Here is a 19,524-nt window from a genome sequence, read left to right on the forward strand (position 1 = left end):
AAGTACACAAAAGGAATGAAGGCAAAGGTTAAATAGCCTAATAAACAAAATTGACATTTTAAATAGAGACAAATAGCTGGTCAACCATTACCCTGTTAATACTGTCATTGAATCTACTATCACATATTATCAGAACATCACTTCATCAAAATGCCACCATAATCCTGAAATAAAAACTTCAGAACTTCAGAAATAGAACATCAGATGCATTAGAACAATTAGGTTCAAATCATTTAAGGTGAGTTGGACAAAAAGAACACAGTCACATGAACTTAATTGAGAATGACCACTAAAAGATCAAGTAAGATGAACTTTAATCTCTATGTACTCTCACAAAAAATGTGTAAAAATGGCACGACAGGAATTGAATCCTATTTGATATATTTTTCAGCAATAATAATATCATTATTGGCTTAAAAAGCACAGCCTGCACAAGTCAGGCCCTTCTGGTTATTTGTATAGCCTAGTAAATTCCATCTGGGCTAGTAATGCATGAAGCCACTTTTCACGTGGGAGATTCAGCCAAAATGTAAAAAATAACCCCAAATGTCTTTGACCATTTACTCACCTTTATGTCATTTCAAACCTGTATGCATTCTTCTGTGTAACAAAAGATATATATTTTTAAATGTCTAAGTTTTATTTTAAAAAACTTAGACATTTAAAAAATGTATAAAACAAAAACAGTTTAGATTATCGAGTGAGTAAATGATGACAGACAATTACATTTTTGGGTGAACTACCATTTTAAGCCTTGATTGCTCTACTATAAACTTAGACACTCATACATATTTATTCCTTTTTAGCTCTGGAGAAAAGAGGAAAGATATCTGTTGAAGGGAAAAAGTCAACAGAGAAAAGTCAGTTGCAGAAATTCGTGCCATTGAAACGCATATTCGTGAGATCGGGTTTTTCACAAGAACATCAATAATGTGCATTTAGATTTTGCCATGCCAGTCATTGTGGCTGCCGCAGAGAATCTCTAGGGTGAGACATTGTGAAAACAAATGGGTACACAAAATTGTCTGATTCACAGCCTCACAGCCACACCCTTTGAAACAGGACACAGCATCTCTCTCTGTTCTTTACCCAGGTGAATTTTGCTGTTTTGATGTCAGTAGTGTTGAAATGCAATGCCTGAGGCGGGGAGTGTTCAGAAACATCGGGCGTTCCTGGATCAAAGCCTGCAATCAGACCCCTCATCTCTTCTCCCAACCCCGCCTTTACCTCCATACCTTTCTCCCTTTCTCTATCCACCCACTTCCCACTTCCCTCAAACACAAGCACTCCAATCACTTAGTATTTACTCCCTCTCACTCCCTCCTCCTCTTCTTTTTTTTTCTCAGTGACAATGGTGGTCGGTGTTTCCACACAGCAGCAGCAAATAAATCTGTATGGAGAGCAGAATTATCCCAGAGCCGTAAATCTCAATCTTCTGTTCCAGTTCCATTAAATCATATTAATGTCCCCTCTGTTCTGTACCTTTAGATTTTTTTGTTTTCTTTTGTACACTGTTCTGGATTTCTCTGAAGGTTTGTAAACAGATTCATAGACGTAGTGCTTTAAAGACAGCTCTGGGACACTGCAGTCTGACCAGAGAGTGGATTCTATCAGCTACTGTGTCTTCAGGGGTTGGGCTAGGGCTGCTAATGGAGAGATATGTTGACAGACTCAGATTTTGTGATGTTCAAGGGTGTAAGTGATCTCTTAAGTTGCTTGCACTGCATTTTGTTTTTGCCTATTTTTGAATTCTGAGAGCTATGTGACCCTCCCATAGACAGCAAGGATCCTAACACGATCAAGGCTCAGAAACGTAGCAAGGACATCGTTAAAGTAATCCATGTGACATCAGTGATTCAACCGTAATTTTACGAAGCTACGAGAATACATTTTGTGCACATAGAAAACAAAAATAACAACTTTATTCAACAATTTGTCTCCTCCGTGTCACCCTATAGTGCCATTTTGAAGAGTATCCCAAATATGATGTTATCATATTTTATCAAAGGAAAAACAAAATAATAATTTAAGAATTTGTTCTCTTTTTTATATTTGGTGTTAATTTTGGTGTGAATTGAATTGGCCATACCATACAGGATGTTGAATTAAAATGACGGGAAATTTATTTGTATTGTTATTCGCAGTCCTTCAGAAGGTTTGCACCAAAACATAAATAACTACATCATCCATTTTGAGTAATTATAAATTCATTGCTGTCGAAATATTGACATTATTGATATTTAGGTTACATTTAATGATTCTGATAAATTAATGTAATTAAAAAAACTACACTACAGCGTCTCAGTAATTTATTTACTGAGATGTGCCAGAACTTCCTTCAGTTAAACAAGGAGAAAACTGAAATCATTGCATTTGGAAACAAAGATGAAGTTCTCAAGGTGAATGCATACCTTGACTCTAGGGGTCAAACATCTAAAAATAAAGTAAAAAATGTTGGGGTGATTCTGGAGACAGACCTTAGTTTCAGTAGTCATGTCAAAGCAGTAACTAAATCAGCATACTATCATCTCAAAAACATTGCAAGAATTAGATGTTTTGTTTCCAGACAAGACTTGGAGAAACCTGTTCATGCCTGTATCACCAGCAGGGTGGATTATTGTAATGGTCTCCTCACCGGCCTTCCCAAGAAGACCATTAGACAGCTGCAGCTCATCCAGAACGCTGCTGCCAGGATTCTGACTAGAACCAGAAAGTCTGAGCATATCACACCAGTCCTCAGGTCCTTACACTGGATTCCAGTTACATCTAGGATTGATTTTAAAGTACTTTTACTCGTTTATAAGTCACTCAATGGCCTAGGACCTAAATATATTGCTGATATGCTCACTGAATATAAACCGAACAGACCACTCAGATCATTAGGATCGAGTCAGTTAGAAATACCAAGGGTTCACACAAAACAAGGGGAGTCTGCGTTTAGCTATTATGCCGCCCGCAGTTGGAACCAGCTTCCAGAAGAGATCAGATGTGCTAAACCATTAGCCACATTTAAATCTAGACTCAAAACTCATCTGTTTAGCTGTGTATTTGTTGAATGAGCACTGTGCTACGTCCGAACTGACTGCACTGTATTTTATGTATAATCATTTTTATTTCTAGCTGTTCTAAATTCATTTGAAATAATTTTAAACATTTTTAAATTTCTGGTTTTATTGTTTTATTATTTTTTTCATGATTATTTTACTTTTATGTAAAGCTTTGAATTACTATTGTGTATGAAATGTGCTATATAAATAAACTTGCCTCGCCTATTTCCTTTGAATTGCATTTTAACTCTTCTTACCTAAATAAACAATATGCATTCTATTTGCCACCTATTTGCTACCTCACTTCATATTAACAAATTTGGAACTGAAACCACAAAGGAGTTCTCTGTTTAATTCTGACAGGAGCACACCCCTCCTGTACATTGACAGTATTGATCTTTTTCACCCTATATTAAACACACATGACTAATGTATGCTTCTGAGGGCCAAACATAACATATTTCGCTGTACTGTCACTCAAAGCACTCACTTTCTCGCTGAAGTTATTTAACCTTATTGCAAATTAAAAATGGTCAGCATCAGTTTGCTAAGAAAGAGAGACCTCTAGCTTTCAATAGAAGGTGACAAGAGTGAAGAAACACATAACAAGTATTGTGGATGATTACAAGCATCACAAAATAATTAAAAAGAAAATGCTGAATTTTAGGGCCTTAGTGATCAGGAATGTATACAGTCATGTGTGTAGGCACATATTGGTATTGATTTGAATCTCATTGCCCTTTCCTCTCTATTGATTATTGACAGGGAACTGATGTCTTCTTTGCAATTCTAGATCCCATTCCTCATGACCTCCTTTCTCTCTCTTGGGCCCTTCTGCAGTAATCAGCCAGGTGGGCTAATCCATCTATCTTTACTTGCCCGGGAGGTGAGAGCAATACTCAGGTTCCCTGTGTGTCTGTGTGTGAGAGACACTGAAACGAGAGAGGGTGAAATCTGTGAATTTTAAACATTTTATTGAACAAAACACTTAACAAAAAACTTAAATCACCAGATTATTCTACCTTTTTGTCACTGTCTGTTGAGCTCAAGAATTAAATCGTTTCAAATCTTTGTCACAAGTGTCATGTAGTCACAAATAAGTTTGTACACTTTTTATCTATGTGTTTTCTATATCATTACAGACAGACATAACATTAACTTCACAGTCTTTACATGCACTGTCTATTCATTCACATACATTTTGTTCACACATTCTATATTAACTCCCTCTTTCTTCTCAACACAGGGCTCAACAAGTAGAGACAAATTAGAATGAATAATCCCTCAAATTGCCTCAAATCCCTAAATAACCCCGTCAGTCACTCTCTTACTGCAATAAGTGCAGTCTTAACACCACTTTAGCCTTCATATTTGTTCATTTTTCATAGTGATTTAAAAAAAAAAAAGTTTTGGTTCAATTCTATATGCACACCACGGAAAAAAAAATGCAGTCATTGAATATTAATGGATGTGCCAGTTCTGGATGCTAATGTACACTATTCAAGCTGTACTTACATAGACTATGCAGTAACAGCTATGATGTGCAACAATTGTTAATCGTTGTACTGCACAAGACCAATAGAATAACATTTTGTAAATGCTTGCATGAAGTGTTTTATAAAAGAAATGAGACACTCAAGGCCAGGTGACTACAACAGAGGGGACAATATTTCATTTATCTTTGTGTTGTTCTGAATTTGTATGAATATAGCCTACTAATATTTTATCAAGTGTATGTAATTAATTTTAAATTGCCATGTAACAAATGGATTTTTAAAATTACAAATATTCCACTTAGTGTCTCAATTAATATAACTTTCAAAATACTTTTGAATTGAATATAGCATGTCATACTGAAAAACATGGACTTTTCAAAAGTATTTAGGCTAATGTAATCAAGTGGCCTCCTAATGGCCATGGCCTCCTAATCATCCCCTTACACTGATTGGCTTCATCACTCTGTCTCCTCTCCACCAGTAAGCTGGTGTGTGGTGGGCGTTCTGGCGCACTATGGCTGCCGTCGCATCATCCAGGTGGATGCTGCACACTGGTGGTGGACGAGGAGACACCACCCCTCACAATGTAGAGCGCTTTGAGTGCTTAGAAAAGCAGAAAAGCGCTATATAAATGTATTGAATTATTATTATTATTATTAAGTGCTGAAGAGGACATGTGGCGAAAGTGTTAAGTGAAAAGTGAAAAAGTATTTTATAAATACAGAGTATGCAAAGATGAAAACTCTCTGGAATGGCAGATACGGAGCCAAACAGATGGAAACGTGAGGTGTTTAATTGAGTCATCGGGCATTGTTTTTGCAGTTCAGGTAGTTCAGTTTTTGTACTTATCTGGTGTAGAACAGCAGGGAACAGTACAAAAGTAAAGGGCCCAACGCTGAACCCTGTGGGACCTCAGTTGTGAGAATACAGGGAGTGAGCCTTTTCCCATATTCAATTGCTTGCAAGACCAGCAGAATGATCTTTGAAAAGTCATATTGATTTAATGCTCTAGCTGACAGAAGCACTTTCGAAATGGCAAGTAAAACAGTTTCAGTAGGATGACCATGTTAAGCCTGATTGATTGGGGTCCAACATTATATTGGCATGAAAGACTGACATCATGTTAAATTTAACAGTTACTTATCAGAGGTTTAAGCTAAATGTTACCACAAGTTTTTACAGCAAGTTTTTATTTTAGAGGATATTATGAACTTTTGCTACACTGCATAACTTTTTATATGTTTTGGGGGACTGAAAATGCAAACCTTTAAAAACTGATTTCAAAATGCAAATCTTTGACTGTTACCACCTCTGTGGAAAATACAAAAATGTGATTTTATGAAAACACCGGCATCAAGTGCATACATATTATGTGTTCAGTATGTGCTAAGGCGAATAGTGTTTAATTACAAAGTCACATTGCCAACTACATTACTTATATAACATTTTTAGTTATGTGGATGTGTAAACAGGGATAGTTTTGACAACATTGTCATATGTATGTAAAACTTTCCAAAAACTCAAAGGAAACACTTTTCTGCCATTAGTGTATTGTTGTTGTGCAATTGTACCCTTAATTATTTAAGTGAATGACCATTAATCATATTCAGATTCACTGCATGTCTCAATGTTATTCACATCGAGTTTGTTTAAAGACTTCAGGAGTTTCTTGAAGTTCAGCCAGTTTAGGGGGATTTGACCTCTGTAAAGCAAACAGTAAAGCATTATATATATTATGTTCTTCTATACATATGCAGTGACTAAGAAATTATGATAAGCTTGTTAGACCTGATGACTGCAAAACTGTAGGACTGGCGGATGGGTGTGATTGAGGAAAAGAAAAATAGAAATTAACAGAAAAACAGTAAATGCTATAATAAGTATTTGTACTGTACACCACAGATTTGTGGCTGTTTCTGCCTGAGCAAACAAAAACAAACTAAACCCTGCTGGGAGTCATGGCTAAACACACACACACACACACAGAGGGAGTGAGGTGGAAAACAGAGTAATGCCATGGTAACAGGAAACAATACTGTAAGAACTTGCTCCCAGAATGCATATTTGATGTGTGAATAAGATTACAGTGCCTTTTTATTACAGTGTGGCTATACCCAGTGCACTCTGGAACACTATATATTTTTAGGAGCCACTTCACACAAGTTTTCAAAAGTATAAATTCATTGTCTTAATGTGCAGAATTATTGTACACAAAACCCATTAACCATCTCCTCGTGATCACCATCGGTTTGACAGATGGAGAGCTTATAGTTGCAAAATGTTACAATGAAACAAGTCAAGTGGAAAACTATGTCCCATTTCTAGTGGAGAACATGGAAAAAAGCTGATTTTGTAACACTGGCCTGTGACATTTACCGTAGACTTACAGACTTTAACAGTGTAAAAGATGTTTGTGTGTGAGAATCCCAAGGCTTTGTAGCATATGTGCTTGTTTGGTGCATATGTACGTGTCTGTTCTTTTCAGATGTCTTGACATTCTCATTGCTGTCGTCCTCAGCTATTCTCTGTCCTCTTCCCTCTGCTCAAGACTTCCTTCCAGTTGTTTTTCTTGAGTCCAACAGCCATTAAGCCATTGTTAAAAATAAACCTTTAGTGGAAAAAGAGAGCAAGGTTGGGAAACATGACTGGTAGTCAGAGCAGAAACAGCCATCTGTGTCAATGGTTTCACATAGAAAAGTTCAACTGCAGCTACTGGGAGGGTCTAGATCTGCCTCTGTCATTATATACTCTGGAATTTGTTACTAACTCACTGTTATAAACCTGAATCAAATGTGCGAACAGATGCTGTTTTGTATGTTGTTCCATACTATCTGCTACTGTCTGCTCATACTGTACTCTATTCATTTTCTCCATGCTAATTTCACAGTGCATTCTTTATGTTCATGTTGGGTGTGGAAAAGAGAGAGGGATAGAGAGGGAGGAAGAGAAGAAAAGAGAAATAAAACAAGAATGTGACTGTGCCAGTTTTCCTCGCATTTGTATTGATCTTTTTCAAAACCATGTGTTTGAGAGTGTGTGTGTGTGTGTGTGTGTGTGTGTGTGTGTGTGTGAACTCTGTCATTCATTCTACCTCATTTTCTGGTGGAAGGAAAATAGGCCCCACAGGTGTCTATGAGACTGAAATTGTCAAACCGCTTTTCACCAATGCTGAGCAAAACAAAAATATTCAATACACACACACACACAAACAAATGCACTCTCAGGGCCAGTGTTCAGCCCTGTCCTTTAAGGGCAAGTACAAGCAGATTGCATTTGCTGTGTCTCACACAGACACTCACATACAAAGCCACTCATTTTTTCCTCTTGAAAATCCACAGAACAGCTACATTAGATGCAATACTGAGGAAACTGTAATACTGGATCTGTTTTCTCAAGGCAAAAGACCTTAAATCTACAGCTAAAGATATATCTCTGAAAAACTGTTAACCTTAAAAGTGAGCTTCATAATGTGTAAATTAATTGGTTTTGTTTACATCAAAAATCTCATTTAACATACTTAAATACATTTGGTTTATCAGCAAAATTATTTCTACTTTTTACAGTGTTTGTGCAGACATTTCTTAGCAGCACTTTGCATTTTTCCTTATTTTGGATATAGGGACATCACAGAATTTTATTTTTAACTTTTAGATTTTGTTTTTACATTTGATTAATCAAAAAAGATCGAAATCTATTTTGGATTATGATCCTTGTTTATGTGGTAGGGCAGCTATTTTACCAATGAACATTTGAAGAAAAAGTTCAAATACAGGTCAGCTTCACTAACCTGGACTTCATTAAGTTAAGTAATTATACCTTAAGAAGAACATAATTTAATTTAGGCAGACATCCCTCCAGAGACAAAATAACAGAACTCCACGGCTGGTGCCCTCAAGACGTGATAGTCTAAAAATGTTTAAAAGTTACACTTAAGTTGTTATTGATTTATGTACATTTTTGACTTTAACCCTCACTTATTTGGTATCTCTCACACAAACCTGGTTTTAATTTCATGCTTAATTTCAGCCACTTAGAAGCTTTGATGTCGCATTAACATTAACAGCAAAAAGAGGGGATGTTTGTTCCAAAGTTACAGCTAATAAACTCCGGAAGCTCTCACTATTTTGGGTGTTAAGGACCAGCTTTTAAATGAAGAAGGAGACAAACAGGGAGACAAACAAACATTTTTATATGTTCTTCTTTATCTTTCTTTTCATCTTTCACTCTCTTTTCAGGGTCAGGTGATATGTAATGCATTCCTGTGGGTTAGTCATAATTAATGATCATGTGATACCACTACAGACTGAAAGACTGATTTACTGTGAGAATGTAAAGACCTTCACTAAGTTCACAGTCTAAAATAATTAAAATAATTGTCTCATACTTACAAATTACAATCTAATTTACAAGCATTAAACTCACCTGAAAGCTCTTTAAAATTAGCTGTGTATTCAGATAAAATAATCTTTTGGACTTACAGTATCCTATACTGCTGGTATTTAGATGTTTTACTAGAGTGCCCAATTCTTTTTAGTAGCTATTTAAAAACCATGATTTTTTTTCTCATAATAATGGTTTGTAAAGAGTTTGTAACTAAGCATCTATTAACATTTCCATTAATCTCAATGGCAGTTGCTTGGCTGGTGCAGGACCCATTACATGGGGGTACATAATTTGATATCTGACACCTTTTCTCATGGTCATAATTGTATTTCAGCCATTTGTCTGAGCTGTAAATGCCATGTGAATAATAACTTTGGAACAACAAGAAGATGACAACAGGACATCGCTTATTGGATTGATCATCATTGGTCCAAACTCATTGTCAAAAAATATCCATACATTTTTCAGCCAACTATATGTTCTAAAGATAAGAAAGAAGAGGAAGAAATAAATATTTATTTTACAATTAATTTCACTGTTCAGACATTAGCCCACATGTTTTCAGTGACTTTATTAAATAATGCAAAGGACTTTATCATCTTGAAAGAAATCGTTCACCCAAAAAAAATGTAAATTTGTTGTTAATTTACTCACCCTCAGGCCATTCAATATATTTATTTCTTCCTTAAAACACTAAAGAATATTTTTTAGCTGAAACTATGGAGATTCAAGATATGCAAGTCAATGGGTGCCATCACTTTGAGAGTTAAATACAGGAAACACAAAATTAATACTCACAGCTCCTGACAATATAGATATCTATCCAAAGAGACTTACAACTGAAGAATACAATAAGCGATTCATCATAAAGAGGCAAATAAACACAGGAAGTGCTTGCAATACAAAGTTTCAGGCATTGTTCAGAATAATGCAAGCTAGACAGGGAGAGGTTAAGGAAAGAGAAAGCAAAGTGTTTTTTTTTTTTTAGATGAAGTCAAATGATGACGAAAGAGATGAGTTTTAGGTGTTGCTTGAAAATTGTTTAACTTTTCAAATTTGAAAGTTATGAAGTGAAACAATCCATCTGTGCAAGAAACTGATCATTACTTGCTATATTCAATCAATACAACATGAATCACCAAGGTTCAACTAAATCATCTTTTTTGAACTGAAGAAGGAAAGTCAGCTGATATTTATGAAGGTTTGCTGCATAGTTATTTTTCTGTGTGGATATGTAAATTAAATCTCACCCCAAGCTCTATAATCTTAAACAGATACACTGACAAACTTTTACTGTCTGAGCTCTGAATGCCTGAACCACACCCAGAGGGTTCATAAACCACTGTAATAAAGGAATGGAGAGGGAGGGTGAAGAGGGAGAGGAGATGAGGAAGAGGACGAGGGAGATGATTAGGACATCCACACACTGATTCACACCCTACTCACTTTGTAACACACTTCATAACATGAGTGTTAGACCTCCGGCAAGGATGAAGGTGAAAGATGGTATTTTATTTGCAATTAAATAGCTTTGTTCCCATGGAGAATATAACACACACAGAGGTACGGAAGACAAACGTACACGCACATCCTCACCGACACCAATAAGAAAAAGAGAGTTCTAAACCAATCTGCCGACTGATAGCTTTGGTCCATTACATCTCGGAAGGATTAGACATGTTTTAAAACCGTAACCTGTTTGAACTGGCTCTTTTTATATTGCATTGTGTGTTATGGAATCATATGTACTGTGTTAACTCTTTGTACAGTAATATTGAAAAATGAATAATTACAACTTTTAACCTCTCTAATGTTATGATTGTTTGTAGTTTCTGATGTTACTCTGATGTTATACAAATAATATATTGAGATTTCCTGAAAAATCAACTTCAGACCTATTAAAAACCCACACATTTATAAAACAGCTGCTTATTATCATCCCACATGTCTCTTTGCATCTTAACAAGACATGAACTCTTCCCAGAATTCATTACATACACCAACACAAGTCCTCACCCTTCTGTCTTCTTTATTTAAAACATATTTCATTTCTCCTCTAACATATTATTGCAGTTACCCCATCCTCCTTTTCTTCCTTACATAAAGAAATGAGTAGATTTTATAGGGAGTTTGTTTTTCCCTCTACTCCCTAAAGTGAAATCTACTTGAGGACTAGCTTTCATCCATGAACAGTCACTAAGGTATGTCACTGAACCTGCAGTGACAAGACTGCAAATGTTACCTTTACCGTGGTTGCAATAAATTTTAACTTATCTAAAATTTAAGTCAGTGTGAGACTTCTAACTATGTATATCAAGAACATTTTTATGTAGTTTATATAGCTATTTCTCTCAATTTTAACACCTAATTTTGTGGGCTTCAGCTTTTCTCATTGCCTCACTCTTTCTCAGTCAGATAGAAGAGTACTATGGTTGAAGCATATGGTATTCTTTCCTACTTAACAACCAGCCAACTTCATAACTGGCAAGTTACTTAGTCAGTATAATGTCTGTTGGGGAACCATCATAATAAAGTGTTAACAGATATAAGCAGACAGTCAACTAATACTCTAATGACTGATAGATGACATGTAGTTGCCAAAGTTACGTATGTTACTCAATAAGGTAGCAGCTGCTTGGGAAGGCTGTTAAATTTGAACTATAGGGCTAGAGTTAGTGTAGAGGATACACCATAAAACATTTTTTGTCTGGTGTGTGCACATTGTTCTGCAGCAGTGGCAGAGCTTACTTTCTTGGTGGGTGCAAGTCTGGAAGCTCCAGAAATTACAGCTGCAAAAATGCATTGCATGGATTGCATATTTATTTAGTCGAGAATTGAGATATTTTCCCCCAAATAATGTTGTAAAACACTCCAAAGCCTTGTTGGCTGATGGTACATGGCAAGGTTCATATGTGGTACTCCTTCCAAAAGAGTGTTGCATATTAATTTGTGTTGCACATCATGTTTTCATTTTCAGCATTTCTCTTCAAATTTATGTGAGCTTGCAAGTGTAAAGAAAGTGTTATGATATGCTTATGACCTGAAGAAAGGTCATAAGCATATCCTCAGAAAAGCAGATCAAGCACAGGAGGCTTCCTGGATTGTGGAAACCTTCATAATAATTTAAATCACGCAAAATATGCAGTGATGTTGTGTTTCTATGAAATTATTTTACTGAGCCCCACATATTTTCTCATTATTCTGTATTCATTTGCAAGTAAGTTAAACAGAGATATTTCCTGAGCAAAGCTGTTTCTTAAATTGAAACTGAATCTGGTTTAATTTAAAGTGTGTGAATGAGCTAGAAGTGTCTCTTCTCCTTGTTATACACTAAAATGCAATACATTAATTTCACTCAAATATTACTGAACGTTCATTGCACTTACAAAATAATGTGAACTCAATAACTGATTAAAATAAGCAGAACTCAAACTGAATGAATTGCAGTAGATTTCTATTTCACAGCATGTATTTTTGCACAAGATTAATATAAAGTGAGGGCGGGGGGGGGGGGGGGGGGTGTTGGTGTTTATTGTTAAATTAGGACTTAAAAGGATTTCTGTTATGTCTGAGTTTTTGGAGGTTACCTTTGTGCTAAAGAGAGCACTGCTAAAAACAGTTGTGCTGCTTAATATTTTTGTGTGTGAGATTTTTCGGTATTCTTTGATTAATAGAAAGTTCAGTGTCACTTTTGACCAAAATATAATAAAAAAAAAAAGGAAAAAAAATAAAGAAATCTAATGACCCCAAAACAGTAATGCAAGTGAAATTTGATGGTTTTCTGAACATTGTGAGGAAATTTGGCCATCACAGTGATGGTAAAAGCTCAGGTGGCTGCCCCACCCCACCCCTCCTCGCTTTCAAACACACCTCACCTCCCAGCCCTCCAGCTCTGTTTTTTACATGTTCCTGCAGGTCATCCTGTTCTCAGAATGCATTTTACGCAACCGACTTATGATTGAAACTTTGGCCGCTTACCAGTAATTTTCAAAAATGTCTGTACATGCTGTGCCAAAACAAAATGTCCTCAATGCCTTGAAAATGTGCACTCATATTTTTTCATTTAACAGCATTAATGTGTTTGTGTGTGCTCTAATCAAACACTTACTGAGATTATTATGACTGACCTCAAGCATACCTGAGACATACAGAGACCTCTATAACCTTGAAATTCTATTCTATGAGAACATAAGAGGAGCAGATGTATCAACTTCATCTGGAAGTGATATTCACCAAAGCGCAACTGACAGGTGTGCAGGTCACATCACAGAAAAAAGGATTGGAGTTGGGGAAAAGAAAGAATGCTGGAATGTAACCCTCAGAGGCAAATCCTATTTGCCTTCTGTGTTTGTTTGTTTTGTTATACCATTATATTATACCTTTAGGCTCAACACTTTATTTTCTTACTTCAAACCCATAAGAAAAGTGAATATTTTTCTTGCTGCAGGAAAAAATCCCCTCTAGGCCAGCAAGCACCGGAAACCTGGATTATGAATTGGGATTGGCTGTCGGTCTTTCCTCACAGTACAAAGCACCCACCCACAGGAAGTTCACACTCCATGGGACAATATGAATGAGGATGATTACTAAGAATCACTCACCCAGGGCAGCACAACAAATTCAGCAAACATTCAAGTAGCAACCCATTTAGAGAGTCTTTTTAAAAGTTAAGAGCATATGCGTCATATTCTTGTAATATATGAAGTATGTAGGGCATTGAATTTAATATTGTGCATGTAACCGGAAGTTATGAATCATAAACTGACTTTAGAGAAAAGTACACCAAACTAATTTCAGCAAAATCTAAACAGATGATTACAGTAAGAACACAGTAAAAGCATAAACAAACAAAGAAAACTTTACTACGAAAGGAAGCCTAATTTTTTCTTGTACATGTACATATTTGTCTACTTCTAATTTGGTCTTCTCTAAAGAAAGATGATATTTATGTTGATGAAAGCTAGGTGTATCTATTGTTGGACCAAAGATAGATTTTATGTTTGCTTTTTGTTTTGTCAAGTGACCTCTGGGTTCTTATTAATGGATGCCGTTGCCTAGTTTGCATGTGATTCAGCAAAAACAACATGCATTTAGTGTATCAGTCTCAATGAATAGAGTATTAGTTGTGATATAACAGCATAAAGTCGATATCTCTATTTGATGTGTAGGCAACCTAAACCTAAATCATTTATTTTTATAACTACACTTATATGACCTCCTTGCTCTGAGCTTCTGACACACACAAAAATAGCCTGAATTGGTATTTAAGCAAACAGTGCCATCTCGTGTTTTCTAATGCAGTTCAGCAGTGCAAGAGCAACTTGTTTAATTTCACAATGCATACATTCGGTAAATGTCATAAAATATAAAAGATTTTAAGTTTTAAAACATCTACAATTAGCTACAGTTTAAATAAAATTGACTCCTTGTTTTCCTTCTGTGTTGTATTCACCCACTATCTTAAAAACGCCTTTTGTTAGCTTCTAAATTTAAAGTCTAACTTTATCCCATTATATATCGCCTATATATATATATATACAGATTAGTTTGGTGGCTTATTATATGCTAGTAAAAATAATAATAATAAAATAAATAAATAAATAAGGAAAAATTGTTGTTGTTGTTGTTGTTGTTGTTGTTATTATTTTATCCTTTTGCAGAAGTATTATTTTATTTTAACTTTATTTTTTAATAGCATGTAATAAGCCACCAAACAAATCTGAATCGGTGTAGCGCGGGTGGGGTGAATTTGGAGTGCATTGGGGGAAGACATTATTTTGAGAAAGGTAGATTTATGTTTATGGACGCAGGAGGGCGCCAGAGGTCCTCTCAAAGACTTGTCCCTTGAACACCTGACCTGAGCAGAAAAGGAACCAGAGACTGACTTCAACTGTGAAACTTTCTTTTTATGTCTATATAACTGTACAGTAATTGTGTGCATACTGTAGCCTAGTAATGACCAACCATGTTTTGATCCAAGTCATCCTTCATCCAACTAACCTAATCGAGTGTCAACAACACTATCAATTTAATTGGAGACTTTAAATAAGGCTCACATAATAGCACTACTTTTAATTTTCTTTCTTTATTTATTCATTATTATTTTTTAATATAAAATAACATTCTATTTTAAATCGCTCTACAGCAGAGACAAGTCACCAGGGATTATAGCTGGCAGAGCTGAGGCCACAGAGTTTGTTGAGTTGACAGAATACTTAGTAAATTGCCAGTTCTCGTGACTGAGGTAGTTTTCTATGTAGGTCTGTGCACGAGGCGTTTGGCGCGACAGAGCATCATATAGGGCTGGTTCCGCGCTTTATCCCTGGTGTTTACCGGGGAATAATTGCTGTTTTGCGCACCTGTGGGTGTAAGGAGACTGGCGCCGTCTGTGATTAGTCAGAGGAATGCAGACTGCTTCCGTAAAATACACTGACAGCATTTCAACGATAGATGGCATTCCAGTTAAACCGTGCTTCTCAACAATGGAGAAATATATCCCTTTAATCAAGACTGTAAGCTTCATTTGATACTTTTAGACTATTAGTTGGTCTAAATGTAGACCATTGGTGGAGTAATTTACATGCGCACTGCTCAATTTGAAAGGCTAAAGGTTCAGGGTTCATTTTAGGTTGCATAAAATAGTCCTGTCTTCTTTCATTTTGTCTCTATATTTAGGCCTAGCTATTTTCTCTCCCTTTTTGAAATTCATAAATTTTGCTATTTTAATTTATTTAGTAAGTGAATGGTTATGTTTTTCAACCCTTTGCAAATAATAGCTAAATCCCTTAAGACCAAAGCTGCAAGATATTTTGTTATTTCGACTTGTCAGAGGTCTTCCTTCAGCTGGCAGTACTTCTTAGGACTGCCTGCTAACCGATTGGTTCGCTCTACCACATGACGCCCAGTATATGGCCCGCCCGTCAGCATCTCCAGCGCAGAGACCGACGCGGAGCTCAAACCCTCTATCAACTATGGATATGTAACTTAAGGCGAAACAAACTACCTCCATCAGTTGTGTGATTTTGTATCAGCGGTTATTTGTTAGAGGTGCAAATTGAATAGGCTATTTTAAGTGGTCACGGTAAGTAAATTCAGTTCACTGTTTTTTTCCTGCAAAATGACCGCTGTTCTGGATAGCCTTGGCTCGGATATGCATACAAACCATATTACCTCGAGCAGCTTCAGTACCGTTCACAAGTCGCAGGATTCCCCAACACTGCCGGTGTCAACTGTGACCGACAGCAGCTTCTACAGTAGTTCACAGGCAGGTCACTGCGCGGGGACAGCGTACGCACAACTGGCATCTTATTCCTATCATCCTGGTACAGTGGGTAATGTTCACTACAGCCCAAAGGCGTACGATTTAGGCTATGCTTCATCCTATGGCGCTTATGGGACGTATGGACCCAGTTCTTCACCAACTCCAACCGAACCAGGTAAGACCGCTTCAGTATTCCCAAACGTCGTTTTCAGTTGCCTATTGTCATCTTGTGAGATTTTACAATGACAACTTTTGTGGTGAATTTTTATAGAGAAAGAAGAGAGTGAGCCAGAGGTGCGCATGGTGAATGGAAAGCCAAAGAAAGTCCGGAAACCGCGAACCATCTACTCTAGTTTTCAGCTGGCGGCTCTCCAGCGCAGATTCCAGAAGACCCAGTATCTCGCGCTTCCAGAACGCGCCGAATTGGCGGCGTCTTTGGGCCTCACGCAGACCCAGGTCAAACGCGGCTCTTTTACTGCATAGGCCTACGTAGTTTAAAGCTGTATTTCTGTAGTTTTATTTATTTTAAGGTAGTGTTGGTTGTATTTCATGTTTAACTTAGATGCGCTTTGCTTTGCACCACAGGTGAAGATATGGTTTCAGAACCGGCGCTCAAAATTCAAAAAGTTGTGGAAAAACGGCGAGATTCCACCAGACCAGCAGGTTGCTGCCGGTGACTCTCCCTCTAGCACTCCTCCACCACAAGCAGGTTGGGATTTCCCACCGAGCCAGACACCGAACGACGGAGACACCGTTTCAGAGCAGCCCACCGGGCCACCAAACACCACCGCCCCATCGTTTTTGACAAACTATTCATGGTACTCATCCACGAATACTGTCACACATCTACAGCCCAGTACCTTAATACAACCTCATCACAGCTCTGCCATGAGTGCTGGGACCATATTCTAAAAGAGGACTAAAATGGCCGAATACACCTGTTGTAGGAGGATATAGGCCTATTCTGTCACTGGACTTATATCTTAAAACATTAACTCTAAAATCTATTTTTAGGCTGGGTTTGCTAAAGATGTTTGCAGTGGAAATTCTCTGGCGCAACTAATGCGCGCAAACAACGCACATTAAATTATTTTTCTATTTATTTATTTGTTTTCGTTATAGTCAAAATGAAAGGGGTAATCAGATGTGTTTATTTCACATTCCAAGTAAACGGGTAGCCTTTTTTTCGTGTGTTGTACAGAATATATTATAGATTTAGTAATAAATCTATTAAAATGCTTATAACCTGCAGTCATGATTAAATGTGCGTTTTACTATCAGTTTAACGTTTGGTTCTTTGATTGTCGTTTCAAGTTGTTTTTTCTTCCACCCAAGGATCTCGTGGAGCTGTTTTTTTGTTTTTTGTTTTTTCAGGTTTTGCTCTGTAAAAACGATTCTTGGTAACCTGCCTGTTATCATTGGTCGTAAAAAATGTCGTAAAGGATCGTAACTGGTCTGCAACGTGTGTTGATATTTCCACGTTCTTTTATCTAACAATGTTTACTTTTATCGTGGCAACCAAGCACTTTTTGGCTAAAACGCATAAATCGTGTGAATGAAACCGTATAAATGGAACGCTCGCTGCGTAAATACAACATGGGTTCATATGCACTAATTTAATATTTACAGATATTAAGAAATTAGGTCTGCAGGTTTGTAAGGAACATTACTCTTAGCCTGTATACCTATGCAGACTTCTTCCTGTGCATATCTCCGTTTCTTTTGCACGCGTAATGCATGTGTGATTATTCGGTAGAACGAATCTGATCCAATTTAATCCTTTGTAAATGTTCTTGGTGAGGAGGTATCCTGTACCTCTGGGCATGAGGGTGAACGCCTGGCACTCGGACGCGTCTTGGCATGCGCAGAAGGAGATGCGAGGGCGTTCCGCGTGCGGCGAGGGCTCTTCCCACTCCAGACTCTCTGGAGTCAGCTCGCTCCTCTTCCAGACGTTTTATGAACGCCACTCAACCAGAGAAAAAATACATAAAACCGCCTCAAGCAGACCGCCCTGGAAACATTCTCATCGAGTCCTCGCTTCCAGCTCCAGCACAGCCTTGAGCTATTCTTGTACGGGGACACGCAGTTTCTCATAGCTTGCCTCACGTCTTTACATGGTCAAGTTCAATATTTTTGGAACTAAAAGGAATAGGTTACTGGAATAGGTGGGAGACCCGGTTTATACTCTAAATATAAAACACCACTTGCACAAATTTTACAAATTAATATGAGGCTTTGCTCATGTTTCGTATACAGCACCTGTAATCTAGTCCATGTGTGTTAATTTGTCATTGTGATTAAAAGTTGCTTTACCTAATTGTAATTAAGACAAATGCATATTGCACATTTGCTTTATTAGGCCCTCAAATCGTGTGAATATTTTTGTATAAATATCTTGAACTACTATTAATCGCTAAAATTAACAAAATAAATATGCTAAGTAAACATTTGTTCGACCTAAACATTAAATTGTAGGCTATATTAAAGAGAAAAAATGAACAGAATATGTCAAATCAATCAGCTCGGCCGAACAAACAAACAAAAGAGCAACATAACAAAACAGCATTATAACAGAATCATCAGTATTCCCGAAGTTTACCCACGAACTATTTATAAAGAAAAACGTTTCAGGGGCTGCTATAACTAATCGTTTATCTTATATGATTTGTTTCTTGTGAGGTTCATTCGAGCTTCCGCGGTTTCTCTAAATATGGACATAGTGGTTTGGGGGCCGGATCCTTTGATTTATATTGAAAAAGACGTCTATTTTTATTCTGATTTTGGGAATCTCAGTCTCAAACCCACAGGTCACCATGGCATATCTTTGCAGGTACAGCAAATGCTACTATAATTGTAGCACATTTTATCGTTCTGCTTCATTCCTTATGTCAACATTCACAGCTGGCAGTAATTGACATGCCAGGGCTTATTTGCAACCACACCACTATGAGTCCAAATGACTGCTTCCGTTTGGATTCAAAGCTACATCTGCATGAAGCAGATCAGAGGGTCTCTGTAATATTTCTAAAACAGAAAAGAAAGGAAACATTTTGCGGTTTAATCTGTACTGATATTTACAGATTAAACAGCAGAAAAAAAAGTTTCCGCGCCAAGGTGGGCTGTCAGTAAAGCAAAAGTTGATTTGCATAGCCAATATTTTGCTGGGTCTCATGAATTGTTTTTTTTTTCTTTCTTTGCAATGACAAATACATTGTACGATTAAGGAGAAAGCAAATAACTACAGAGCATTCACGTAGCCAAACCAAGCCCAAATGAAACGAACAACATTTAAATATATATAGCCTACAGATAAAAACAGATCACGAAATGTAACCTA

General features: G+C 36.9%; 1 protein-coding gene across 1 annotated transcript; it reads left to right on the forward strand.

Moving 5' to 3' along the window:
- The first annotated feature begins 15,862 nt into the window (after positions 1–15,862).
- Positions 15,863–17,466, forward strand: LOC306873652 (homeobox protein Dlx2b). Its single transcript, XM_079423096.1, has 3 exons — positions 15,863–16,362; positions 16,459–16,643; positions 16,773–17,466. Exons 1-3 carry the CDS (start codon positions 16,044–16,046, stop codon positions 17,097–17,099), a joined length of 831 nt encoding a protein of 276 aa, XP_079279222.1. The 5' UTR covers positions 15,863–16,043; the 3' UTR covers positions 17,100–17,466.
- The last annotated feature ends 2,058 nt before the right edge of the window (positions 17,467–19,524 follow it).

The sequence above is a fragment of the Barbus barbus genome (genome assembly GCF_936440315.1).
Source record: "Barbus barbus genome assembly, chromosome: 8".
In the NCBI taxonomy this organism is placed as follows: Eukaryota; Metazoa; Chordata; class Actinopteri; order Cypriniformes; family Cyprinidae; genus Barbus; species Barbus barbus.

Bases quoted from the DNA above. Each gene is read 5' to 3' on its own strand.
- LOC306873652 (XM_079423096.1), top strand. From the start codon at position 16,044: ATGACCGCTGTTCTGGATAGCCTTGGCTCGGATATGCATACAAACCAT. The intron at 16,363-16,458 runs GTAAGACCGCTT...GAATTTTTATAG, and splicing joins ACCAACTCCAACCGAACCAG to AGAAAGAAGAGAGTGAGCCA. The intron at 16,644-16,772 runs GTCAAACGCGGC...TTTGCACCACAG, and splicing joins TGGGCCTCACGCAGACCCAG to GTGAAGATATGGTTTCAGAA.